Source organism: Chaetodon auriga, chromosome 10, assembly GCF_051107435.1.
Source record: "Chaetodon auriga isolate fChaAug3 chromosome 10, fChaAug3.hap1, whole genome shotgun sequence".
Lineage (NCBI taxonomy): Eukaryota > Metazoa > Chordata > Actinopteri > Chaetodontiformes > Chaetodontidae > Chaetodon > Chaetodon auriga.
The window spans coordinates 25,100,930-25,128,877 of NC_135083.1; the positions used below are offsets into that span (position 1 = coordinate 25,100,930).

A 27,948-nucleotide genomic window follows, 5' to 3' on the forward strand; every position below is an offset into this window, starting at 1 on the left:
GAACCTTTGAGTGCTAAGATTGAGAAGCCCTGCTGTAACTGTTTCTGAGCAAGTTACATTGTCTGGAGTGTCTGTTCAGCATCATTGCTATAAAAGGAGGAGGGGTCATTACGTCACTACGTGCCACACTTGAAAGCCCTTGGGTCACTGGCGTAGAGATGAATGGGCAGACCACTCCTTCATCTCCTCTTTCAGTTTCCCAGGTCATCAGTCTGGGTAATCTATTTTGGTGTGTTGACATTTAGGTATTGTTTCATGTGTTTTCAAGGTGAATTTTGTTTGATTTGTATGTTAATTCAAGTTAACATTGATGTTATGTTATTTAATTGGCTGGAGCTTTGTATGCACATATGATTGAGGTTAATAACAGACTAACGTTAGTGAGTTAGCTATGATTTTGATATGGTAAAAAAGCATTTGGTAGTTTACCCCAAATGAGCTTTCAGCCCAGATGTTGATTTTATCACAACAGAGATAACCTCCTTCATAACTACGATGCATTATTTTCCAATGAAAAGCTTCTGATCACCATGAAATGTATCCCCTTGTTGTGTTTCAGGTAAGGGGTAGATTGTAGCACAGTTTATCAGAGGAGGCTTGGATACTGTTTGGAGCCCAACAGCAAATAAAGCAATGTGCTCTTTTGGAAAAATCTATCTGTAGCTATTCTCTGGAAAGTGGTCTTTCATTTGGTCAAGGTATTTTTTAATCAAAGGTCACACATACATACAACATAGATATGTTGGATTTTAATGTCAGGTACCAACCAGAGTATTAGAACATTTGTATTATGACCTAATGAGTCACATCCTTGTGTGACTCCAGGAAGTCATTGCATCTGGCTTCTTCTCTAAAAATAGTTCCAGCACATAAAATCCCCTGACACCACAAACATTTAATTGTTATGTTTTTGTTTGTGTCCCAATTAAAAAAAAAGAACATATAAAAAGTAAATTAGTGAGCTTATGGTAAACTAGGCTAACTACTTCTTGACTCCAGCTCAGTCCTTAACACACATGGGATTGATATCCATCTGAACATCTCACTCCCAGAAACAAAACAAATAAACATGTTTTGAAAGGTGAATCATTTCCTGAAAAATGGGGTTTCATTCACCTATTCTCAGAGAAGGTTGAGCAGATGTATCCCAATGACATTGCTAATTACTACATTGGGCAGCTGTTTGAGGAAATTACTGAGATTTTTTTCAAAATGAAACAATATACTTTTGAGGTGTTTTTTAGATTAAGATTTACGTCTTCAGTAGGAACCAATGGACTTGGGCCTGAGAGCCACAGGTTTTGGAGTTTACATGGGATTTGTTGACCAAATATAGCATCCACACCAGAGTTATCCTGTTACTCAAGCAAGTTTGAAATCTCTGGATGGTCAATGGAAGACTATTGCCAGAAAAATAGACATTCCAAAATCTGAAAATGCTCATGTTGACGAAGGGTCAGCAGCAAAAGTGATTTGTCATAAATGAACTCACCTCCAGTTTGGCCTTTTAAGAGAGAGACAGCTCTTTTTGAATTTAGGTGTGTTTAATTCACACAGGTGTAGACTATAAAGATATTTCTGTCTGTACATTTGTATGTTTATGCAGTTCAGCCCCTGGTTTCATGGTTTTTGTAACAAGGTTTTGTATCCGTGACATCTTAGTCTTGCTCTGATAAATGAGGGTGCTTCTGTTCATGCAAATAGCCTTGTAGATTTTCACATGGACTTTGCCTCTGTAACATATCACCATAATTGTTGTGATGAAAAGAGCACAGTCCAAGTTAAGCAGTTAGAGGCGGCCATATGCGCGCATACACATAACATGGATGATGAAACATGTGGGGCCAACATTATTACATATTGTCCACATGGCAATTGCTTCATTCTCTAACAAACTGTGTAACATTCTGAAATATTAAGAGAATCTTTTGACATGGTCACCCTTGGAGTTTATTATTGTCCACAGAAAGTAAAATCAACCTGATAGTAAGCCTGCATTTTCTACCTCTAGGTACTAAATTATAGAGAAAGTCCGACTTTGCTGTGAAATACTGTTGCTCCTGTTTATGTTCCTGACCAGCTGTCTTGGTCCCGACAGGATCCTAAGGAGCGGCTGGGTTGCCAGGTCCAGACGGGCTTCACAGATATCAAGTCACATACATTTTTCCGCAGTATAGACTGGGACCAGGTAAGCTGACTGAGTGAGGAGAGGGGAACAACATAACAATATAATTCATTGAATTGCTGTTAATTGTGATCTTTTGAGTTTACTCAGACTTTTCAACAAAATACACACTGTACCCTCATACGCTTTTCATGCTCAAAAAGGAGAAGGAATATATGACCATGTACTCCAAAATATGAGCCTGCTGTGAAAACATACAACACAACCACTAATACTCCACCTGTGTAAGTTTTTCAGCAAAGGCTATGGCAAAATTAAAATAATAAAATAAAAATATTTGCTGCCAAGCTTTTTTCTAAATGAAATGAAAACTATCGATACTGTGATAATAAATTGCTGTCTAAATACAAAATCTTATTCACTGACCTCCAGGTAAAACAGTATCTCCTGCTGCAAAGAAACATAGCTTCTACAGACAGTGATTTAGCTGTTTGACCTGTTGCCCTTGAGAGCAGCATCTTTAAAATTAGACAAGAATCAGCAATAGAACAGCTGGGACAAACCATGAAAACAGGCCGGGCAGCGAGGGGACAGTCCTGAAAATATAAGCTAACATTAATTTAAAAGTAGCGTGTTAACATTGCCCTCAGTTACCTTCACTGAGCTTTGCTTTTTGGTCTCGTGACATTTGCTAAATAAATATCTTTTGTGATGTTAAGCTGCTTGTTTTTGGCTGAACCCACATAGTGAACAGTATTTTAGTGCGTAGCTTAGTGAATCCAGCCCCTGAATGATTATCTGGCATATATTTAATTAAAGGAGAAATATTAAGTTTCTTTTCAAGTTCACACTTTTACGGTATTTTGGGTGTTAACTGGAATAGGTTTACAAGCTTCAATGTTCAAAAAAACTTTATTTTTAACATTGCTGCAGCACCTCTCTGTAACCCTCTGTCTGAAACACTCCTAAAAAGTCCAGTCTGCTCTCAGAGGTCAGCTGCTACAGGCCTGAGCCAGCCCAGCTCACCAGTGATCTACCAGTGATTTTAGCTTCTTAGTTTTGCTGCCAGCTGAGGTGATCTGCTGCAACAGTTCCAAAACTTGCCACTTTGTACCTATCACTTGTTCAGGTGTAAAATACTGGAATTATTTGTGGGATTTGTGGGAGTAGCTGCATTAGGCGAGCAACATGCTAACGTCAAGCTCAACAGCCCAACCTCCCAATAAACAGTAAAACAACATAAAGTGTGGCAAAACTTGCAGATTCCAGGTTTGAAGTCAGGTCACAGACAACTAGTATTGATCCATCCTCAAGCTTGTACTGTTAACTGGCCCTCGTTTACAAAGCACTCTGTGACTAAAATACACACACAGTTTTCCATCACATTTCCATTCAGAAAATTGAGCAAATCCACTCAGTCTAGACATCTTCAGATGGTAGGAGTAGATAAAGACTTTTGTGTTGGTTTTTGCAGCCTGAACAGAGACATTGGTGTGTTTTGCTTGCACCTTCAAGATCTCCCAGTTACAGGAGTGGTATTAGTGAGGAAATGACAATAGCAACTGTGAAAATACGTTCACTTGGTTTTCAGTGGGTAGGACATCACCGAACTGGAAGACGCCACCAATATGGAGGTGGAGCTTAACCCTGTGGGACATCAGATGGGGATGCTAAGATGTTTTGGAATACACATTTTCTGAAAGGTGGTCTTTTCTTATATTTTGGGGGTCTCTAGCCACACCAGGGACACCTATTTTTGTTGAAAAACTATGAAAAAGTATATTTTGAACAATATGTGATACTTAAGATGCTGCAGAAAAGTCACTGTGCTCAGTTAGTAGTCTAAGGTTGGGGTGCAGAAAGCAGTTGATCAGCAGCTCCAGTGAGACAGCTTCTGTTGCTGCGGCTTCACTGAAGATGCGCTCGCTCACTCACTCAGCAGACGAGGGTGGTGAGCAAACAAACTGTTTTCATTATTCAGACACTCTGGTGGATGTGACTGATTTAAAAGCCATCACTTCCTCCTCCATTGAATGAAACCTGAATGCTGTGACTTCTGACATGGTCAGTAGTGTAACTGGGAAACAGGACATGCTTGTCATCATAGAAACATAGAATAGAACATTAGGTGGAGATGTTCATTGGAACTTCAGATCTCTTTGTGTTTTCTATGTGAGCAACCATTCAAATCATTCCTCAGAGAGTGATTATTTCAGTCTACACGATTTGAAGTATTTCACCGACGGTATTGTGCCTTTTTTTTTTTTTTGTTCTTAGAAGTATTATTGGGCTTGTTTTTTTAGTCTTTATGATGGAGACAGCTGAAGGTGCAATAAGAATGGGGTGTTATACTTGGGTGTGGACTGAAACAACAAACTGAGACCCTTTACAGGAAATGGTCTCAGTCAGGTGATAAAGCAATTCTGGATCGGTTGGATTTCAACTTCCAGAATATTATCAAAGACTCATTTCAAACAACTTAACTGTGAGGTGAAAGTTTATATTCCATATCTCCATCTTAGAGTGTAGTTCATCATATGTGGGATCAAGGGGCGTGTTGCTTCATGACAGACAGCTTTTGACAGCTGATCTGGGGATTGACTCCACAACCTGTCACTTCACTCAGAACTAATGTAACAAAAACAAAGACAGAATAAACACTGCAAGCCCACATTTAATGCCAATCAGCACTGAGAGCAGGGCACAGCTGTCAGTATACATTCTGACTTGCCTTTGTCAAACTTGATAGTGTGTCTATTGTATATATCAAGGGCTTAAAACACAGAAAATATACCCTCCTATTTATGATCTAAACAAGCACATGAGTGAAATGGAGTCCTTTGTATGTGTGGGTGAAAAAAACGGATGATGTAGTTATAGACATTGCGTGTAGACTACTGCTGTGGAGCAGCAAGGCAAATAAAAGTGAATTCCTAATCATGTTACGCACACACACACACACACACACACACACACACTCATATGCACACACACAAACCCATTCGCACTGAATGAGACATTAGTACGCTATCTTTACATCTGCATGTAGTCTGTTTTCACATGCAGGGTGGGGTGGTGGGAGTCATATACAGATACAGATCTTTTTCCACTTTGACATAAGACTCATAATGCTGTAATCTGAATGATATTGGAGTTTAAATATGTTTAAGGAAAGAAAAACAATCTGATGTGCATTGTGGCTCATCAATTTTCTGAGTGGTTCATGTTTTTTGTTTTATTTTATTTTCAATATTTTGGCATGCAAAATTCTAAGACTCTAGAAGTTCCTTCAGGGTCTGTATGTAAGTCAAAGCCATAGGCCACTGTGCTTTTTAAAGATGTGTTTTAGCATCAAACTATGTCAAAATGTGACAGCTCCAGTAAAAAATTGTATTTTTACACCACTACTGAGACAGCTAAACTTGTGTTTTCACGTCTGACAGAAGAGGCCAGATGCATAAAACTCTGTTGTTTCTGTTCTTCAGATTTATAAAGCTGTGCACAAGCTTCATTTCCACTCCCACAATTATTACAAACACCCTTAATCTTCCATTTCCATATGATGCTTGTGCTCACTCCACATTATTATACCTGTCAATGCAATAAGGCAAATAAGAAAAAGTGCATTTTCACTGATTGTATTGCATCTGCAGGGTTCTCCAACAGCATCAAAACTGCTGTCATTACATGCGACTGTCACGCACGGCTGTGGCCTTTTTTAATGCTGTAGCTCTAATTCATCACATGTACCATAAACCATCATCAGAGTAATATCTCAATCATTATTGAATATTAGAAGTATGCTCAATGAATAATCTGTAGAGCTTATATTGAAACAGACTTTACAGAGTGTTTCTCAATGCAGGAACAAGGTTTAAATAAATGATTTCAAACACCCCATACCATAGTAAGTTCTTAATTCTTAATAACAGTTACATTTATTTATGCGTTTATTTATTTACTTTATTTTGTTTATATATTTACACATTTGTATATTTATGTATTCATTTATTCACATATTTTCTGTATTTCTCCATTTCTAATTTTATTTATTCATACTTTAATTTAAACAAATCTGTCACCTTCATCCATCAAAAGTCAGGGGGTGGACTCTGCCCTGTTATTGATGGTTGAACTTGAATCTACTGCTTTTGCCTAATTCAAGATGGCAGCACCTGTTGCGGATTTTAATGAAGTCTTGCAGGCTACAATGGTAGATATGTTGACTGTAGCAGAACAGGAGGCAAAAGCCTATTCTTATGCTTTTTTAGATCAGACTGTGGGCTTTGCTGAACAAATTGTAATGATATCTGCCATGACTGACACTGAAATTAATGAAGCTGTGTTCACAGTCCTTGCAGAGATAGGACAGTAACTGAGGCTGAAGGTTGTTTTGATGGAGCACTGCAACAGCAACACTGGTCAACTGGCTATCCTTCTTGTGATTTACCAGCTGACACATTACATGCTGTGTCGCCTGAAAATCCATGAGAATGCAAAGTTGCTGAGGGTGCCCGAGCAAACCATTAAGAGGTGAATCGAGCAGAGTGGCAACAGGTAATTTAAGGTTAAGATGGATAATTATTTACTGGTGAAATTCCTTTTGACACTGATGACATGGTTTGGATCTTTCTAATTTCGTGTCCCAGAGGCATGCTATCGGACAGTGGTGACTGAAGTCAAGAGTAAATGCACCACTAGATTTATAGTGCTGTGGTCTGTTGGTGAAGATAATATCTAAGTGTGGCCTGTTCTGTATTTTTTGGATGTGGTCGAGTGGGGGAGGATATAAGCTGTGTGAGACTGAATTCAACTCAGATTTTTTAAATGATGGGAGACGCTAGTTATCCAGTTCATGTTCGACAACCATGCTTCAGAGAATACAAAAATGGCAGTTTCAGTTAGTGCATTTTCGATACAATGCCATGCACATTCATATTCAATTCACTTTTTGGTTATCTAGGGCTACATGACAAAAGTTGTCTCATGACACTTTCCAGACAGAGTAGGCCTAGACCATACACTCTAATGTACAGACACCAAACAATTTCCCCATGAGGAACCACTTGGCAATGGCAGCGAGAAGGAGCTACCTTTCAACAGGCAGAAACCTCGAACCAGGTTCTGGGTGAGCCTCCATCTGCCTCAACCAATTGGATTTAGAGTGAGAGCAAGAGAAAGAGATGCACAACAATGACTGATACTAATGACACCTATAATGGACAATACCCAGGCCCTTCCAACGCAAGAAAATGTACATGCTGAAATCAACATTCTTACTTTCCTCCAAATTTGAGTCACAACCTCTGGAACCATATGTAAAAAATTTAGCCTGAGTTCAGAATGTTATTTAGCCCTCTTCCTGACAAGCCAGATGTGGTTTGTACCAATGGAAGCTTGAGGTCATCTAGTTTCATATGATAAGAGTATATTCACTCCAGCTTAAAACTGAGGCCGTTACAGCCTTTGAAAGACTAATGTGTTAATTAAGTCTGTGATATGTAATGTTGACGTTGCTAACTGGTAGCAAATGATATCTAACTTAACCTGGTTCCACTCTGGTCCATTCACTTCTTAACAATGCATTTCAATGTTATTTATATAGCGCCAGATCACAACAGAAGTTGTCTCACACTTTCCATATAGAGCTGGTACAGACCAGCTGGTACAGAGCTGGTACAGACCAAACTTTTTATCTACAGAGACCCAACAATTCCCTCGTGAGCAAGCACTTGGCGACAGTGGCGAGGAAAAACTTCCTTTTAACAGGCAGAAACCTCAGGCAGAACCAGACTCTGGGTGGCCGGCCATCTGCCTCGACAAGTTTGGTTAGTGAGAGAGGGACAGGGTCAGGGACGAAGACAGAGACAGAAATACAATCACAGTAAACTATAAAAACAATATGTAGTATACACAGTATAGCATAGTATATGCATATATGATATATTTATGTATGTGATATATGTACGGATTAGTAACAGATAGTATATGTACGTAAGACAGCACTAATAGTTGTAGCAGTTGCAGTGGATGTCAGGCAGGGCCATGGTAGGAGACATAGCTATAATCCACAATCCAGGTTCAACCACTATCCTGTGAGTTGATGAAGCACAAACACTCCGGGAAGGAAGCTAAGTTAGTAACATGCCTTGGTAGGACATGAAAATGTGCAGGTGGAAAGGGAGAGAAGGACAGAGGAGCTTGATGTATTATTGGATGTCCCCCAACAGTGTAATCCTATAGCAGCATAACTAAGGCCGGTCCAAGGCAAGCCTGAGCCAGCCCTAACTGTAAGCTTCATCAAAAAGCAAAGTTTTAAGCCTACTCTTAAATGTAGAGACGGTGTCTGCCGCATGTTTTTTGTGCATACTCATCGTTTATACATCTGATCCCAGGACTTTAGTCTCAATAATATCAAATTTCCTTTTTGTTTTTTTTTTGTTTTTTTTCTCCAGGGTGGCATTTTTACGAGTGAAACTTGTCCACAAAAGGAGCAGAATAGGTAGTCTTGTATATGTAGCAATTTTCTAAGTGTTGTTAATGCTAGTGTAAATCATGAAAACACTACCAAAAAATCCATGACCATATCTTACAATTCATGCAGTTGGTTAACTGACAGATAATCAGTTAATACTAACCAATTATCATATCAATGGAGTCCAAATGTATATGATAAAATGTTGACTTCATGTAACTTAAGTCCTCAGACAGTATCATTGTATTGGCAGATATCAAGATGAAAGAAAGTTTCAGTTGTGATGCATTTAAATTCATAAAAAAAGGATCAAAATAGAGCCCTTATGTTCTGAATTCTGATCATGGGTTTCCCAAATGAAAATTGCTACACTGTTTTAACTGCACTTGTTTCCAGTTTGCAATTACTTACTGAAGCACTGTCAATATATTACTTTATCAGACATTAGTAATTACAAATGCTAATTTCAGATGAATTAAGGCCATTTCTCTATCCACATTGTTACCATGTCCCTCATGGGACAATTAGGTGGGGTGGCAGGTAGTATAGTGGCATAAAAGAGGAGGAAAATAATTGTCAGAGAGTGTTAATGAGTGCTGCCACAGTGCCTGTGAAGTACACACCAAAGGCAAACTGGGGAAATATATCAAAGCAGAGAGAAATCCTGAGCCCAGCGACAAAGCTCCCATGTAGCGCAGAGGGAAAACAAGTTGACAAAGCTGTGAGAGGTGGAGAAGCGGCGCTCTCTGCCCTCAAACTAGAAACCTGTCTCCAGACCTGACAGGCCTGGCATGCCGCTACTGTTGTTACCACATATTAATATTCATCAGACAGTTCCTGAGGGAGCTCTGAGTTTTCTCTCTGAAGAGATGACACATTTGAATATCATTTACCTGCCATCCTCTTTTATGCCCTCTCCAAATCCACAGTTCTTTACTGCCAGAGAACTGTCAGGCTGATGAGTGTTGAGAAGAAATGTTTAATTTGGAAGCGGGTAGAACTGGATTTCGCTATTGTGAGTTGGTTTTCGTTGACGCTGAGATCACATTTAGACAAGAAAAGAGGTATCCATCCCCTGCACTGCATGTCGAGGATGCATCTTTGGCTTACCTTTGAACCAATACATAGTTTACCTTTGAACAAATACATAGTTTACTTTAACTGGCTGTTTGGTTCCATATTAACACCAACATACCTGCAAATACAATTAGAATTGGCACTTTAGTACAGACAACAGTAAGAATTTGGAATAGAAAAGCTCCATCCTTCCTTGTGAACGACTGAGCTGAGGATGCCCCTTTCACACCCAATCATGATACTATCACTTGTCACCAATGAACCTGTTTACCTGTGGAATGTTCCAAACAGGTGTTTTTGGAGCATTCCACATCTTTCCCAGTCTTTAGCTGCTCCTGTCCCAACTTGTTTGAAATGTGTTACTGCATCAAATTCAGAATAAGATGATATTTACAAAAATCAGTGAAGCTGATGAGGTCAAACATTAAATATATTGTCTTTGTGCTGTTTTCAATTAAGTATATGTCAGATAGGATTACAAAGTCATCACATTCTGTATTATTTATTTTTTACACAGAGTTTTAACTTTTTTTCAGCGTTGTGTGCTACAAAACACATCAGTCAGTTCCATGGTTAAGTACTTCCTGCAGTGTACCAGTGACTGACTCAGAAACATGGATTCAGACAGCCAAAGTTTTATGTGTCACATACCTGAGGATCCATCCTGTCAACTCGCAGGGGCTCTCAGAGGGGTATCTGAGGGGAAGACAGGTTTAGCTACTTATCTGTTGTTTGTAAGCACTGCTTTTTTCAAAACGAAGGCAGAGCAGTGTTCTGTTTTCAGTTGCAAAGTTGCAGTAGGACAAAAACATAGGTTTTAGCACAAAACTTAAATTTAAGCCAGCGCTGTTCCATTCATTTGTCCAGCACAGCAGGGACAAAGCACCTAACATGTTGGTCAGCCAGTAAGTTTATTTTCCGTGTGTTTCATCCATTGACTGTGTCCAGCAAATCTGCAGTTTGCTAGATAATGTTAGCCAACGTTAGACTGCAGAGTGACAAGATGATTCATGTCGAATGCTGACAGGACATTTTCTTTGGCTTGGGGGTGACGAAGAAGGTCACAGCAAACATTACTCAAAGCAGTGTGTCAGATAGCTAAGCTGCTGAATTTGGTGATGGCTTTATTCATTCCAAATAACTTTGAGGTTATTCATTAAAGTATGTCATGATGTCATATGTCAAGTTTGTCGTTGTGTTTATGTTGTTAATAAATGAAAAAAGAAAGAAAAATCAAGCAGAGAGCATCTAGACTACGCCTCTTAGTAGTAGACATGGATGGTAGGGTTGATTGTGTTCACGCTCCAAACAAACTGAGCGGTGAGGAGCCGAGACCACCCTCCCTGTGTGACCTCGGCTTGCTAGTTTTGCCAGCGTTTGCAATTGCTGTGTTCACATATGTCTACACAAACCCAACCTGGGGATGAAACACAATGAAACAGCGAGCTAGGTGTGAATACACCCTATGTGTGTTTACTTTTAAGGCCCAAGTCCAAAATAGACCGCATAGACTTAAGGGAAACAAAATATACAATGAATACAAATGTAATTCAGGAACAATACAACTACAGACAGACACAAAACTTAAAAACTTAAAGATTAACCCACAAATCCACTGGGAACAGCAGCATCACTGCTGTGACAGTTGATCGCAGTTATTCCAGACAAGGCTGCAATACGATGCGGCCATACCTGGTTAAATCTCCAGGTAACATAACACTTTGCTGAAAATGATTATTTTCCCTGACCTGATGTGGTTGAAAGTTTAAAGTCAAGTGACAGTTAAGAGTGTCTTCATACCCTGTTGTATTTCTCAGTGAAACCGAATATGTGGCAATAGTCATTTGCGAGAGGGGATTTAAATCAAATCCTTGCAATTTGATTGGATTGCTTTAAAAGGAGTGTGGCTTAGAAAGCACGGCAGTGTGATACAGACCCATGATGACCCATTATATCAACTACAAACTAATAGTTAAGTGGGTAGTTGAACCAAAATCTTGAGCCAAATCTTATTGAAATGAATTTGTGTACGCACACCCGAGATCAGGATGAGTCATTAAAAGTATTGTAATGTTTTACAGGAAAAGAAAAGTGAGGGATGTTGATGTAAAAGTACCAGATTACTCATATTTTTAAATCAACCAGTCAGATATTTGTGTGGCACTTTTCATTCAAGTAAAATTTCATATATACTGAGATGAATAAACATTTGACCCAAGGACACAGGATTAGAGCAAGGAAAATAAGCTTTTTTTTGGCAAAAGATTGATAGCTGAAAGATAACAGAACAGCCAGAAACCTGCATTCACCCTCCACTGTTGAGAGAACTCAGCTGCCGTGGTTATTATTATATTATTCGCCATGAACCTACTATACTTTTAGAGATGGAGGACAAACTTCACATCCTTAATGCCTTCGAAAGTCCAACCAAACCTCATCTGAGGCAGCAGTCCAATCAAGTAGTCATCTTTGTGCTGGTAGTCGTGTGTGGGTTTATTGTCAGTGTTTTGTTAAAAAATAGAAGTAATTTTCTGGCTGGTAATCCCACTGAACTGTTAAGAACCTGTCTGAATGTCTGAATGCTCATGTTTCTTGCCCTATCTGACATTAGTGTGTTTCTTTGTGGGACGTTCACTGTCTGACAGCAGATCTGTACAAAAAGCATATACAGTATGTTGAAAGATATTTCACTTTGAAAATTCAGCGAAGGCACCTCACCTCTCTGATGTTAATCTCTCTGCACCACTGTGGAGGACAATGAAGGAAGCTAAAACTCCACTCTGAGTGTGCGATCAGGTGATACAGTGTGTGATGCAGGGCTTCACATCTGTTCACAACTGCAGGTCGTCAGTCAGTCACATTAACTACTGCCTCAGATCAGGCTGATTGTCATTGTCCAATCCTGTCCTGAAAGCATCGATGCCACTGGAATTTACACACACTCTCTCACACACACACACACACACACACACACACACACACACACACACACACGCATTCTGACAGTTGCTCTGATCTGAAAACCCATGGATCGCCTTGTATAGCCCTGGCGCATCGTTACCTCTTTCATGTGCCCCTCTGGCCTCAGGGGCACTTCCCGTGCGTGTGTTTGTGTTTTTGTGTGTGTGTGTGTGTGTGTGTGTGTGTGTGTGTAAAGGTGCTGGGCTTGTTCCTGGTCTTCAGTGTGCTTCATTACCACCACACAGAGCTTCAGCCTGTTCAACAACACATCAGAGAGACTGGGGAAAGTAGGAGGAGAGAGGAGAGGGATGTGAAAAGATGAAAGAATTGACAATGAGTAAGACAGAGACAAACGAAGAGGAGAAAGATGGAGACAGGATGTGAGGGGGTGAAACTGACAGAGGAGTGTAGGTAGGCACTGAAAAAGCTGAAAAAGAAATTAGCAAAAAGAGAGACAGAGACTGGGGGAAGGTAGGCCCATGTGATGGAGAGGGAGCGATAGGAAGAGATACAAGGAGAGAAAGTGAGCTGTTTTCTGTTGTTTGTTTGAAGTTGTTCTCACTAGCGCTTTGAACTAATAACACTAATGAAGCACAGAAACTGCTACAAAACCAGCTGGAGAATGAGAACTTTTCTAGGAACTAAACATACACACACTTAGGAAACAACTGACAAACAAGAAGTGGAACTAGAAAGCAAGTTGGGAGCGCTTAATAGATTCCACAGCATTCATACCTAAACAACAAAATAGGTGTTCAGTATCACATTGCTTGTCAGTGTCTTCCAAAGCAGTGTTACAAAAACGACTCTCTGACCTGCCATCACTGTGGTTTGGACAACTAAAGCTACTAAGTGACCATTGATTTCACTCATCAGTGCCTTCCAGGTGTTGGGGAGTGCTGCTGCGTATGTGGAATAAGTTGTATAAAGCCTTTATGTCTCCAGAGGGAGCTGTGTGAAGTCTTATACATGTCCTCAAGTGATGTCCAGACCAAACAACCAAACACGTGTAGTCTGTTTCTCTTCTCTGCTGCAGGCTAAAACCGTGGTTTCTTGTGTCATGGACCAGTTGTGCATCACACTACTGCTTTTAGATTTCTAAATATTGGACATTTTTTTTCAATTTCCTCAACATGAAGCCTCCACTTCCTCCATGTTTAGCTGCTGTTTGATATATTTTGTATAATGTCCATTTCCACAGCACTCATTCCACCTGCACAGCAGAGTCACATAACATTCACCACTCTGCTGCTCTCAGTTTCTCTTCCCTGATAGAGATAATGTTGTCATTTGCAGATTAAGTTTCCATCAATGACACTCAACACTGCCTGCACAGATGTTTCACATTAAAATGGCAGCAGGTCAAAGGGCACAGTCCTTCCATTGTCTTGTAGGCTTTTCATTTGAAACGTCTGCAGAAAGTGTGGAGTTTTGTTGACAGTCTTAAAATGACCCCATCACACTTATTACAGTACCTGCAAAGTTCTACGTGAAATGACCACAGTATGACCCCATTTTTGGTGTTGTTACTCCACTGTTACCTGCTATGAACAGGGAAAGAAGTGTTTGTTGGCTTGCACTGTATGTTGTATGTCATTCCCACTGCCAGCAGTATCACACAGTGCAGAGAAAGTTTGACAGGCAGGCAAAGAGGAATAGACTTTTTTGTTTACACACAAACATCAAACTTCTGTCTTATTTGTGGGTTACACACTCACACCCACAGGAAAACAACCAGATCTTCATTATTGTACTGTTATTTAATTAGGAAGCGCTCCAAGACTCTATCAACGTATGACTGATTTTAATTTACTTTTTGACAGCACCTGGATCAGCCACCAAAAACCATTTTTATTTGCTTTTATTTTAGGTTTCCCCTAAACCTACTTCTAACCAGGTTTTTACAAAGTAGCATATTCATAGTTTGAAGAAACAACTAAAAAAGAACACAGAGAGCAAACCAGTATACCTGTGGTCTTTCTGTGCCCATCTGACTTCATTGTGTTCTCAGAAAATGTCCTCAGAGCACATTTTAACAGGATGAGGGACTGATGTGAAACCATGGAAACAACCCAGACAAAAACTCTGCTGGCTGAATCACTCGGGCACAATTACTCTGCTGCCTCAACCTCCCCCATTCAGTGTTTTTCTCTTGCTTTTTCACTCCTGTATTCATTGCCACTGAGAAATGTAGCAACAAGGTGCTCATCCTTTACTGTAGCAGATCTGACCATATGGAAAAGAGCCAAGAGTGTTCAAACTTGCCTGATGTACTGTATATCAACTATTTGTTGTGGGCTCAGTCACTGTCTAATCATCTCAAGATAGGTTCTATGGAGAGTATTTGCATTTATATATACATATATATATATATGGATCTCATCTGACATGTTCAACTTGAGGCTCATCAGTGCTGATCTAAGAACCAGTTTGAGTGCTGAGAATAGTGGAAACCAGTACTGATCTAAGTACCGCCTTCATTTATTTCCAGCAACTGAAATAGGTGCATGGTGTCATTTGATCAAATTAGTAACTGAGGATCACATATGAATCCTTGGGAAAATTCTGTTAAAATGGAAAATGATTTCATTAGATTCATGGGTCAAAAGCAGCTCATTTACGAAAACAAACAACATGAACATTAGTGGAATTTTGATATTTCACTTGCCATCATGAGTCTGCAATGTCTTTTTTGCTTTGAGTTAATTATCACAAAATTTACACCTCATGGAAAAGAAGTATAACCACTTGAATACAGCTCTGTGTCTTCTAGGTACTAAGTGATGCTTCTGTGTGGTTGTACGTTAAAAGCAAAGCAGCATGTGCAGCAAAATAGCCCTGTAATTGTAGAAAGTTGGTAGAATTTAGAGCACATGATGTGCCTGCAGGCCTTTGTTTTTTTGTTTTTTTTTTGTTTTGTTTTTTTTTGACATGCTCTCGAATCTACATTGTTGAGTAAAAACAGTTGTTACACGTAATACATTTTTATGTGTTTTGTTTTTCCTCAGCTGGAGAAGAAAGAAGTGACGCCACCCTTCAAACCTCAAATCTCTGATGACTATGGCCTCGAAAACTTTGACACGCAGTTTACTAATGAACCAGTGCAGCTAACACCAGATGATGAGTAAGTACTGCTTCTTCACCTCACATCACTGTCATCATTAAAGTCAACCTCATATGAATAATTTAAAGCACTCTTTCAGGTGTGTATCAGTCAAGTGGAAACTACACAGCACTGTATGAAGATCTGTTTGAAATCTGTCTGAGATTTGAAGTGTTCTTAAGGGAATCCACTATAATAAATACAGTGATCAGTTCCAAAGTCAACCAGGTCTGCAAGTTGATGTCAATAGTGTAGTGGAATAAATAGAAACTGACTTACTAACTGCCTGTAACATAGAAATACGTTCAGACATCTAACAATACACCTTCGCAACCCTTTAAACTGAAACCACATTTTATTACCCTCACTTTGTTTATCAGGAAATGAAGGTATAATAATACTACAGCTACTGTGCGTAGTTTTCCATTTTACAAAACTGTTTTGGAAGATAATTTGCGCCTAGGTTTCTGTTAAGCTTTGAGCCTGTGGATGTTTCCCATAACATTGGTTGTGTCAGATGAAAGCTGACATTGTTAGGAGATGCACTGTTAACGTCTATGGTGGGCTGCTGGCTGGAGACCAGGCCTATGAACATTGACACAAGGCGTTTTTAATCTTCTTCTTCGTCTACCTAGCATTAGCTGCCAACCATTTGTGTTTAAACATGTTTGACCTTTGACAATATTGAACACGTTGGAGAACGATCGTGCTGTTAAGTTGATATTCCACTCAGAAAGTTGCAGCTAGTTATGCTAACTTGCTAACTTTGGCAATGATTTTCACTAGATGTTACTATTCATTCATGTTATTTGGACACCTGCTGAATCACTGGCAGCACCTGTACACTCAGTGCTGCGTTCATCTCATGCAATAAAAAGGAGGGGGGCTAGCTAGTATTAACTGTCCTGTTTCATTGGTCCAGATGTGGTGATGGACTGTCAAAACTCACAGGAATGAGTCACATTAATGAACAGTCTTGTAACATCAGCACTTTGTGTGTTACCCAGTGATTCAAGTCACAGGGTCACGTCGAAACTTGCAAAGTACTAAGGTCATAGATGGAGCTAAGAAATGGACAACAGTGTTAGCCCCCAGCTAAGTCAGAACAGTAAAGTAGTGTAAATTAAAGTGGCAGGGCTGCTGAGAACAAAGTAATTTAGTCTGGTCTGGTGCACCAATGATACCACAGCAGTGTCACTCTGTACCAAAATTGTACAGCCACTGGAATAATGTATATAATACAATGACATATAATATAATATAATATAATGAATGCTATCGCTGCAACAAAATAAATAAATAAATAAATAACAAGATATTCATTTCTCAGCAAAAATACGTTTCAGTGTCTTTTGGACTTATGTTCATAATATATCTTTGCTTGCTTTCTTCAATATCCAACATTGCTTATAAATTCTAGCTTGCATTTGCAAATTGCAAACAAATTGTGTCACAATCAGTTAATAAAATAGAGTATCATACAACAGCCAAGTCCTTGGTCAGTGGCCACCAGAGCTAAACTGTGATTATACTTGGCAGGTGTGAATGTATCCAGCTGTAAACATGCACAACCAAAAAAGGGCACATGGGATCAGGAGAACCTGTTATGGTCAAATAGAGTTGAAAAAGAACTCTGATTTTACATATATCCTCACACAAACAGTGACTGCTGTGCCATCTTCCCAGAAGACTTCTGCATCCAATAAAGGAAAACGTCCCCCCCTCCAAGATTCCAACACTGATGTCTTTATCCATCTGGGACATTGTTTTGATTGATGCAAACATGTAGCCTTCAGGATCTGACAGGAGCCCTTGTTTAAGATTTAGCTTTGGAGAGAAAAGTCTGCAGAGATCTGGCACAACAACAGACACAGACAGGCTCTGCTGCTGCAGAATGTCTGCAGCCACAGCACGAAAACACAAGCATGGCCTGTTTTCCTCTGTGCTGTCACAAAATGGATTCCATAAGGCTTTGGCAGGCCCTGCCAATAGATATTACCAGGCTTATGCTAGACAACATTTTCATTTGAATCCGTGCTGGATTGATTTTTCAGGCTCCAACATTTATATTTTTCCAGCAAAGCTTTTATTGGACTGATTTTAGCAAACCACACTGCACAAAAGCAGAAGCTGAACTGAAAATGAAATTCACCGTGCACCTCAGCCACTTCAGAAAATGAGGTCCTTATTAGCATCTTCGTCAATGACAAAAGGACAGGTACTAGGAACTTTTTAAAAAAGGATTGCAATGTCAAACTGTGGTGTAGCAGGCAGCATGAAAGCACCTAGAAAAAACTAAACAAAACACAGGTCGAGGAAAGGCTGCTTTTGAAGTACTTATGTCACTTTAACACACAAGGAGGTAGATCAGCACAATCATCCTCCTTCAGAGGAGACAATGGGTAGGAACCTAAAATATTAAAACATTTGGGTGCATCAAACATTCTTCCTTCTTTTCATCAGTGAGTGATCATGGACAGGCCACAGGAGAAAAACACTCTCCCACTGACGATAATACCATTTACTGTGATATTTTCAGCCACAATAATCATAGCAAGAAAATTTGATAGCGTCATATCCTTAAGCAGCAGTTCAGCAGCAAGGCGTGAAGGATTCAGTCTACTTGAAACGAACAAGGTCATATGACACATGGTCCGACCATATCCACAGTCAGAAGTGCCTGTACCTGTTTTCAATGTCCACACTGGAGGGCAGGTTGAAAACCCTCTCTCCAAGAGCTGTGTGTCTTTTCTTTGTCTTTCTTGTCTCTGTGCAGCTGATCGCACAGTCCACGTCCAAACTCTGCTGACTTTGGTATAAATTGGCCATGATTTTCCCTTCTTGTGAATCTTCAGACATTTCAACATTTAGTGCAATATCTACAGCATTGTGAAATGGCTGGGCATGGAGCAACAATAGCTCTCAGCGTTAATTGGAGCCATATTACATGCCCATCATGCTCTACACCCATGACAGTTGTCTTTGGGTAGCTACCATGACTCTCCTGCAGTTGAAGGTGCTGTACATCTCTGCTGTTCACTAGACGCTGATCTTTAAACCAGTCTTGGAGTGGGTGAGCCTTGCAGCTCATTAACGGGTGAAGCGTATGTATATTGCTATGGGGGCAGCAAGATAGCTCTGAAGCTCATTTGTGACAGGGTTTGACGGTGGGAGTCCGTGACAGACTTCTGAGGAGGCAATTGTGGAATTGGTTGGAGTGGTACAGGGAGGGGAGGTGGGAGATGAGTGGTAGAACAGGGTGAGAGCACGCTGCCAGTTCAGTAGTGGAGATATCAACCTGGCATCAAACACCGCAGCACATCAAAAAAAGACTCACGCCTCCTCTCTGCGTCTCACACTTTATCTCCCCACCCCTGTCTCTTCCCTTTGTTAACAAGGAGAGGGGCTGATGTCGCCCACTCCCGCAAGGAGGGGGTGATGCAAAAAGCTCTCCAGTCTCCCCTCTCTCCCACTCGTGATGGGCTTGGCACGAGAAGAAAGAGAAGTGCGAGCCGTGCAGGGAGAGAGAAGGGTAAACCCTCCATGCTAGAGATTTACATTACGACATTAAAAGCCAGGATTGCTGGGGGCCCTTGCCAGCATGGTGAGGGGAGGGGGAGAGAGGCTTTGGTTTTTCTGTGCCAGCTCCCTGTCTTAGAAAATGGCAGCCTCAGCCAGTGCCCAGAGCAGTGTACTGTCTTCTTCTGTGGTCTTGGTCCTTGGTGGTTGTTTTTAGGGATTTGAATATGGTGGCTAGGACCACAATACTAGGTGCTGTATTTTGGGCATTCATGAAGTACTTTATTCTGTCTTCTCCTAATGTGACTCTTTCCAATAAATCACAGCCTGCAGCTGAGAATCTGAAAGTCTTACATCAAGCTCATTTAGCAGAAGGTTCTCTGTAGACCTCTGTTGTCATGCGCAGACTACAGCAGTCTAGCTTCATCTTGATGCATATCATGTTTTGCATTTACACCTGAGGAGTGAGGTCCAACACTGTTCATCCCAGTGTTAAATGGAACTGCTGCCCCACAAAATCATGTGTTATGATCTGATTCCTGGTCACTGCTAACACTTTCACTTTACAGCAAGGGTTAACACTCTGAAGCCCAGTAGGAGTTGCTAGGGCAGCAATAAGAAGAAGATCCGTCACTGACTTCGCACCCACACAGCGAGTTGATTGTTGGACTGCATGACTAAGCTGGATGTACCACTACCAGGAATCAAACCCTGGGTATTTGTCATGGCGGCAGGAATTTAACCTCTGCAACACCAGTGGCTCCATACTTCTTTTCTTCACCTTTTAAGAAACTCCATAGAAGAGTCATCTCTGAGTAGCTCTGATTGTGATAGTACATGTTTATTTGCCATAAAAAGCCAGTGCACTATTTGCAAAAATGTTAGCCATAGCTAGCTACTAATATCATTTCTGTGACTCATCTCCAAAGTTACTACTTTTTGAAACATGTCTGTGTATATTAATGAATTGATTTTGCCTTATTTGAACCATTTTCAACTATTTGTATCTGCTCAAGTCTTTGTGTCACTTGAATGTTTGTGTCACATTCAGTCTGAACACAGTGTGAGAACTAATCAAACTCTGTAAGTAGTTGTATGAACACTGTAGTGAGTGGTGCCTTTCAGACCAAGTGGATAAAGCTTTCAGTGCCACACATCAGTCACACTAGAAATACCAACAGGTGCCCTGTCATATATTCATATTTCAGATGCTCAAAATCATTTCTTAGGTTGTAAATATTGTAGCAGTTCAACTGTTTAGTGTTGATTTCTTCATTCAGAATTGTTACAAAATGTTAGAAGAGCAGATATCTCTCTGCTTCTCTGCCTTACTCTTGTTCTGTCTCTCCCACTTCACTCCCTCCTCTGTCCATTTCTCATTCTCTCCTCTTCATTCTGCATCTGGTAATGCTTTCAAGACATCCAAGCCTGGAAAAAAGGGCAACATTTATGTTGGTTGAACACACTGTTTGTTTTGGTCAACTCCCAAACCTTCTCCCCTCTCTTTTGTGTGTCCCTCTCTGTGGTCTTTCTTTCTGCCCCTCTGTTCTCTCTGAAACTCCAAAATAGAAAAACACAGTTTTCTAAGTGTACTTGTTGTATTGGTGGTTGACTTACTCTAAAGTGAAAGTACTACACATGAGATCAGATAGAGCAAAAATATTTGCTTCATCAGTATTCCAGTCGGCAAGCTGAAACAAAGACACCGTAGCATTTCATTCATTTGTCCTTGTGCTCTATGTGGGTGGGATCAGCAACCTGTTCCACATTGCCGGTGGCCCCTAAAGTAAGACCCCCACCCACCTGGTACACCAAGGGGAAGTCCAGTGAACGCACCTATTGTTTTAACTTCAAAGCCCTCTGCTTAGTGCTGAAGGGAGAAAGCCTCTCAGCCCTTCCCAGTGAGAGGCCTCCTTTCTGGGCTTCAGTTCCTCATCTCATCATCACCACACACACAGATGAGTAAACAGCCTGTTGCTGCATGAGAGGAAGCCAGCAGTGTTGCTAAGGGAGTACATTTATTTTTACTCAGCCTCTGAACCCACTAGTTATGGGGTTCTGCTCCATTTACCTGTGATTACGCCTTTGTTAATGGAAGCGGCATACCCAAGAAACAAAGAAGCAGCTCCAGTTCCTCCACTAGAGTATTCTGCACCATGTTCTTTCTGTCTCTCTTGACACCATGCACTTAGGAATACCATTTTACAGGGTTTTAAGGATTTATCCTGAGAGAAACTAAGAAAGACACATCAACCCATCAGGCAGTTTCAACTGATGCACGGTTGTAGACTTTTGGCAGAACAGTAGCAGCAGGTATCAACAAAAGCAAGCAGTTTCTGTTATTACATGTACTTTTTTTAAAGCATTTAAAATTACACAATTTTAGTTACAGGTGTTGAAAAAGGCTGTGAGCAAATTGCTGTACACTTCCTTGTTGTGCATATGTGAATATAATCCAAACACTGTATCTGTGGCTATTATCACTTGCAATTAAAGGGGAGATTGAAGCTCATAAACATCCTTAAAGGAGAAAAGTAAATTAAAAATACAGCATGTTATAAGCTAAAAACCAAGTTCACCAAAGTTGAACTTGGCACAAAAAATTTGTGTAGATTTACTTTGCCCCCACTAATAAAATGAGTATTTGTGGTGACTCCATACAAATGAACTGAATTTGCCACAAAATTTCAACATGTAAAAGGGTGGTGTGACCAGACCTTAATGCAGATCAGGTAATATGAGCTACAAGCTCTACAGCTACAGCTCTCTTTCCTGGATTCTATGAATGATTTTGCATGTTTTGGAGTCAGAATCCACACATTTTGACCAAGTAAATTTCTGCCATTTTGCCAATTGTGTCAAAAAACCTTTAAACATTTTCACAGCATTCAAATGTGATTCCAGCTTCACATTTCACAGATAAATCTGGACCAAGCTGTAACCAAGTTATTAAATTTCACTTTGATTGATACAAAATTGATTAAGACATTGTGCCTCTGGGGAGCACCAGTCATAATTGACTGCTCTTTTTTCCAGCCCTTGTCCTCGTCATGACCCAGTCAGCAGGTGAAATTCAGTCCGGATTGATCAAAGTGAGCTGGGTTTATAAGATAGTAATCAAAGTATTTTTTTTATACAGAACTCAAAACTTAAAATTATCAAACATCATCAGGAGGTTCTAGAGACTCTAGGAGGAGAAGTCTTGCTAATCTTGGGATTGAGTGCAGACTATGGACCACAGTCCATTGTTAGAATCCAGCAGGGGGTCTTGGAGAACGACATTCAACCATCTCCCTCTCTCCCCGACTTCCTGTTGTTTCGCTACTGTCCACTTGGTCTTAAAAGAACATAATGCCTAAGAAATAGTTCAGCTTTTACCAAACTCACTATGACTAGCACAGTAATTGTCTGGGTCTGGTTCGATGTATTGGAATCTGTATCAAGACAGAAAACTTGATGCATCACGAACCATTTTGATTCAAAACCTGGAGTAGAGGAGCAGGGACGCTCTCTCTGTCAGAGCTGTGAAACGCTGTCTCTGCTTTTGCTGAGAACTTGACCAGGTTTGCTGTGGGTAGCATTGTACTCTGCGTTTGTGATGAAACAACACCTCTAATTCTTTCTGTCTCCTTCTCCTCAGGGACGTCATAAAGAGAATAGACCAGTCAGAGTTTGAGGGATTTGAATACATTAACCCCCTGCTGCTATCCACAGAAGAATCTGTATGAAGGAAAGACCAGCTTCCTCCTTCGCCCACCTACTGTTTGTCCAAGCTGCCATCTCAGCCAAAAACCACTCGCAAGCCAACTCTGAGAGGCGAGGAGGAGGAGGAAGAGTAAAGGACAACAGGGAGGATGAACTCACTCTCTGGACCTGTCAACAAGGCAAAGCAAACAGGAGAATGGGAGACTTTCCTCCCTGGACCATTCAGATTGTTTTGCTGGGGTCACCAAACTCTATCTTGGTATCTACAAGGAAAACAAAGACACTGGACTTCAAGAACATTCCCTGTCGTTATGTTGTCTCCTTTTCTTTTCTTTTCCTCCTTTAGCTTCATTCCTTTGTCCCCTCAGAATGTCCATTCTTGTGTCAAAGCTCGACCGGCTTTGTAATTTGAACAGAGAGCTGTTTCATTCTGTGCCTGCCATCATGAACACATTTCAACCCGTCTCACGTCCCTGGATGAATATGACAGTTCTGATGAAGAACTTGAAATTTTATGTGCACCTTTTTTTTTATTTCTACTTTTCTTCTTGGGGGGAGGGGGTGGACGCCTCACACGAAACAAGAATGTACAACGACAAAGGAAAATAATAAGTTATTATTGTGTATTATAATGTAGGTAGTGAATCCAAAATTGATGATGCCTTTTTATTGATGCAAGTGGCACATTTTCACCCGTAACCACAAATTCTTCTTTTTGTTATCTTTTATGACTTTCACAAACAATGGGGGGGGGGGACTAAATGGGAGATGACTTTTTATTTAAGAAGTGCCTCAAAGATCGTATTAATTACCATGTCTCTGATTGCACTTATCTCTTACTGAACATTTCTTCACCCACCATGACCAATTGACCCATGACTACACTCTGCCAGGGTTGGTCCAAATCATTCAAATTTTTAGGGGAATCAATATTTTTGGAGTACAGAAGCTGGCTTCAGTCCTGACACATGACTGAATCTTTTATTTTTAATGAGTCAATTCAGAGAATTAGTGTAGAATAGAGTATTTATGACTGCTCGATAGATTCACAGGAGTAGTATCTGAGCAGACATCAGAAATGACTACAATTGGTGGCCGTTAGACACAAAAGGCTCCAGGGTAAAGCTTGGTGTATAGACGTTTAATAGCGAACATTGTGTCCTTCTTACCAACAGTTTTCCCAACGCCAAATTATCATTGAGAAATGTCACAGATGGGTGTTGTGCAGCAGACAGCATCTATACAGTCCTGTATTTGCAATGAAAATACTTGTTGGCGAGCTCAGATTCTTCCGCACCAGCTGCCACTTTGTGACCATCTGCAGCCAGTCGAAAAGATCATGGTTGTGCTGTCTTGTAGAAATGTGTCTCCATTTCCATTTTGGGCTCACTGTGTGTTTCCATCTCCATACTAATGCTGGCTTTACATGCTGCAACTTGTTAGATTGTTCTTTTGGTTATAAAAATCCACATGAAATGACAAAAATCATGTTTTACAGTCAAAACTCGTGTTAAATTGATATTCAGATTTCTTGTTAATATTGTTTATTTCTAAAAAGAATAAAAGAAGGTCTTCGGGGATCCATCATAGGTGCTCCTCTAGCCTGTGGATGAGCAGACAGGCAGGTGGACTTACGTAATGGACAGCTGTGCTGACGGGCAGAGACACAATGTGAACAAATTTGCTGTGATAACTGTAGTGTACAAGCAAAGGACAGACAGCAGTTTGTTAGCAGCGGTGTTTAATAATGAGGACCACACCATTTAGCATCAAGAAACCAGAAGATATCAAATATAAAACTTCTCTTGTGAGGGAATGTTTTCTTTCTTCAAGCAGAGACCTGTAACATACAGAGCTGGTATGCAGTTGAACTTCAGTTTCAGTTCACTTTGAGGGTGCGTCATCATTTTACACACGGGAATCCTTCCAAGCCGCTAAGTTTTACTTCAGGTACACATTTTGTTTCATTACTTTTGCACATGGAGAGTACTATAGTGCTTCTCTACTTATTTTAATGCTGGTATTTTAAACATTTGTTTGTTATTTTCTGTCTGACCCATTTGACTTCTTTCAACTTAAAGTGTCACATGGACAGTTTTCACAATAAGTGTGGACCGCAGGTCATCTTGTTGGAGATGAATTAAAATCCCAGCGAAGTGTTATGCTGTTGACCCAGGTCTGCCTGGACGGACCAGGCCTGGATTTAAAAACAGCTTTCACACCTCACCATATGTATTGACAGCCAGGGAAATGGCCCTAAGTCCACTGTAACTGCAATAACACTGCCAAATTATACTCTGTGTCCTCATGGCCATTTGACATACATTTCATATCTGTCCCATGTCTTGATGGACCTGTGCTCACACGGTTTTGGACATGTACACTCCACTTGGTCATCAGTTTTGGACTGTACACAACAAGACACATGAGAGCATCTGCATGAGCAGATTCTCAGTGCTGTATAAACAGAACTGTGTGTGCTTGTTTTCTCTCTTTGGACGATGTCTGCCCGCTTAGATTCAGGAATCGAGCTTGTTGAGGAAGCTCAGTACTTTTTGAGTACTGGCTGAAATGTATCCATAGTACTGACTATTGGAAACTGTCAAATATCAAAATTTGGCATCAAATTCTTGATCTGATTCTTTGTCCTTTTATTTAGTTTTTAATCAGTCCCATATGTCTTCATCTGAATCAAGATATTTTATGTTACACTTTTACAGTTTTCTTATGTAACATTGAACAGTTTTGTTCAATGAAAACAAACAAACAAAAAAAAGGTTAAAACATATTTATATTCCCCAAACTCCAAAGGATTAAAACCTCGAGGGACACCTGGCCAAGATGGCTCACCATTTCAAAGTTACGAAAACTGTAAAATAGAACATGACAAGAACAGATAAGTGAAAAAAATGATGCACATTACAAACAGGCATGTAATACAAAATTCAGATTAGGAGCAGCAACTGCACCCTTCAGTTATATTGTTGGTTTGAGTTTTAATCAGTGCTTTGAACTCTCCCAGGGAGATAAAATCCTAAAGCTGTAGTGTTCTGAGGTTATGACATGATCAGGATGCAGAAGAGGAGAAAGCTGCTCTGAGCAAATCCTGGGTACATTAGAGGAGTGAAAATCATGTTGTGTGAGTGAGTGATAGGGGATCAGATTGATATGAAGGGAGTTTACCATGCGTAGCTTTGTAAATAAAAAGATACTGATGCTGTCGTCTCTTTAGGTCTTATGAAGACCAGGAAACCAGATCATAAAGGACACAGTGATGTGTATGGGACAATGAGTTAATGTGATACAGAGTTCTAGATAAGTGTAGAAGAGACACCATTCATATAAATAATGTCCCCATAGTGTCAAACACTTAGAACACAAGAACACAGCCTGTACAAATGTTTTCCAAACTGCTAAATTAAAGCAGGCACTAATAAAATCCTAACCAGCCTAACTGTCAGCTTCTGTAATCATGTTCAAAGTATGCGCACTAAAAGAGCGCCTGTCATTCACCCAAACACCCACATACTTGCAGGGTGATACTCTTTCAGTTGGGTCCCCTCCTTAGGTGTGAATACTAACATTATTGGAGATCTGGGAAGCTCTTGAAAAAGTCATGAATTTGGTTTTCTTAGCATTAAGAAGCAGCTTTAAAGCAAACAATGAACAGCTGCCTCACTCAGAAAAGAGGCAACTACTGAGTAGAACATTGTATCATCTGCGTAAAGATGCACTTTAGCTGTTGGCATGCCCTTCCCAAGGTGAGTCCAGGAACCACACAATTACTTAATGCAGTCAGAGGTCGAACAAAGTCAATCCCTATTTATTCACTGAAACTGTGTTGGCATCAAAAAGAGAAGAGATGGCTTCCTTTGTGGCCAATGGCGGTCTGTAACAGTGAACAACAGTAAAGCGAGTATCCCTGCGTACATTCACTTTAACAGCAGGCCATTCAAACTGTCTGGCTTTGGTCAAAGACTGTAACCTGGACGAGGATGTCCTGGATGAGTTTGTAACCTGACAGTGCAACAGTTGCTCAATGTAAAGCCAGCAGAACACAAGATGGTCAGTTCTCTGATATCTGTGGTACGGGGGCTCAGCTTGCCAAACTGCTCATTCCTGCGCTTATGCGTCATGATCCATTAAAGGGTTTCCAAATGAATCCTTGTGTCCCCAGCTGATGGTGCAGTGTGTCTAAAAACAATAAGCCATGATTTTCTTTACACAGTGAAGGTTGAGGCTGTTGTTCATGTAAGTTAAGCTTCATACACTGCCACCTTTCTACACAGCAAGCAACATTTTTGTAACCCGGTTTAGGAGCCTTGTGCTGTTAAAATTCTGGGATAAAACCAACCGCATGCACATCTAGTGTTAATATCAACGAGGAGCACAAATTAAAATCACCAACAGAAAGATCCTCGCTCCTGAAATGAGCTTTGTGTCTCAACACTTCAGAGGAGCTCTCCATTGGCTGAGATTTATTTGATCAAATCTGACCCATGCTAATTTAATAACCACATAATAAGATTAATTAGCTGATCCTGAGTCAAAGGGTCTCAATTAGCTGTAGGGCCTTTACAGGCGGGGAAAAGATAATGAAGCAGTTCCACGGTCACCAATTAGTCCACGACAATGAACACACACACACTTCAAGAAATCATAGAAATCACTTGAACATTCGAGGAAGCTTCCTCCTCCCGAACTCCACCTCATTTGCTGCTTATTAATGTCACATTTTGTTGATCTTCTTGCACACCAGGTTTCCTTTAGGGACTGATGGATAAACAGAGAGTCCTTGAAACCACATTACAGAACAGTGAAGGCCATTCAAACATGGAAAAGAGAATCTTGATCTAAATATGAATGAATTTAGTCCACAGTTTTTTCTAGCATAATGCTGGTTGGATAATGCTTAGTTTTGCTTCATGGCATCTTTGTAAATATGTGTAATTATTAAAAATAATACTGGTTTTCCGTGAACTG

The 27,948-nt window shown here is 40.3% G+C and overlaps 1 protein-coding gene across 3 annotated transcripts in view; it reads left to right on the plus strand.

Annotated features, from left to right (window-relative positions):
* Positions 1 to 27,945, plus strand: part of prkcz (protein kinase C, zeta) — a 127,866-nt gene extending 99,921 nt beyond the window's left edge. For all 3 annotated transcript variants that reach the window (XM_076741891.1, XM_076741893.1, XM_076741892.1), the window contains 3 exons: positions 2,099 to 2,188; positions 15,647 to 15,762; positions 22,901 to 27,945. In XM_076741891.1, coding sequence (XP_076598006.1) covers positions 2,099 to 2,188; positions 15,647 to 15,762; positions 22,901 to 22,988 — 294 coding nt within the window. In that variant the 3' untranslated portion in view covers positions 22,989 to 27,945. The remainder of the gene's footprint in view (positions 1 to 2,098; positions 2,189 to 15,646; positions 15,763 to 22,900) is intronic.
* The last annotated feature ends 3 nt before the right edge of the window (positions 27,946 to 27,948 follow it).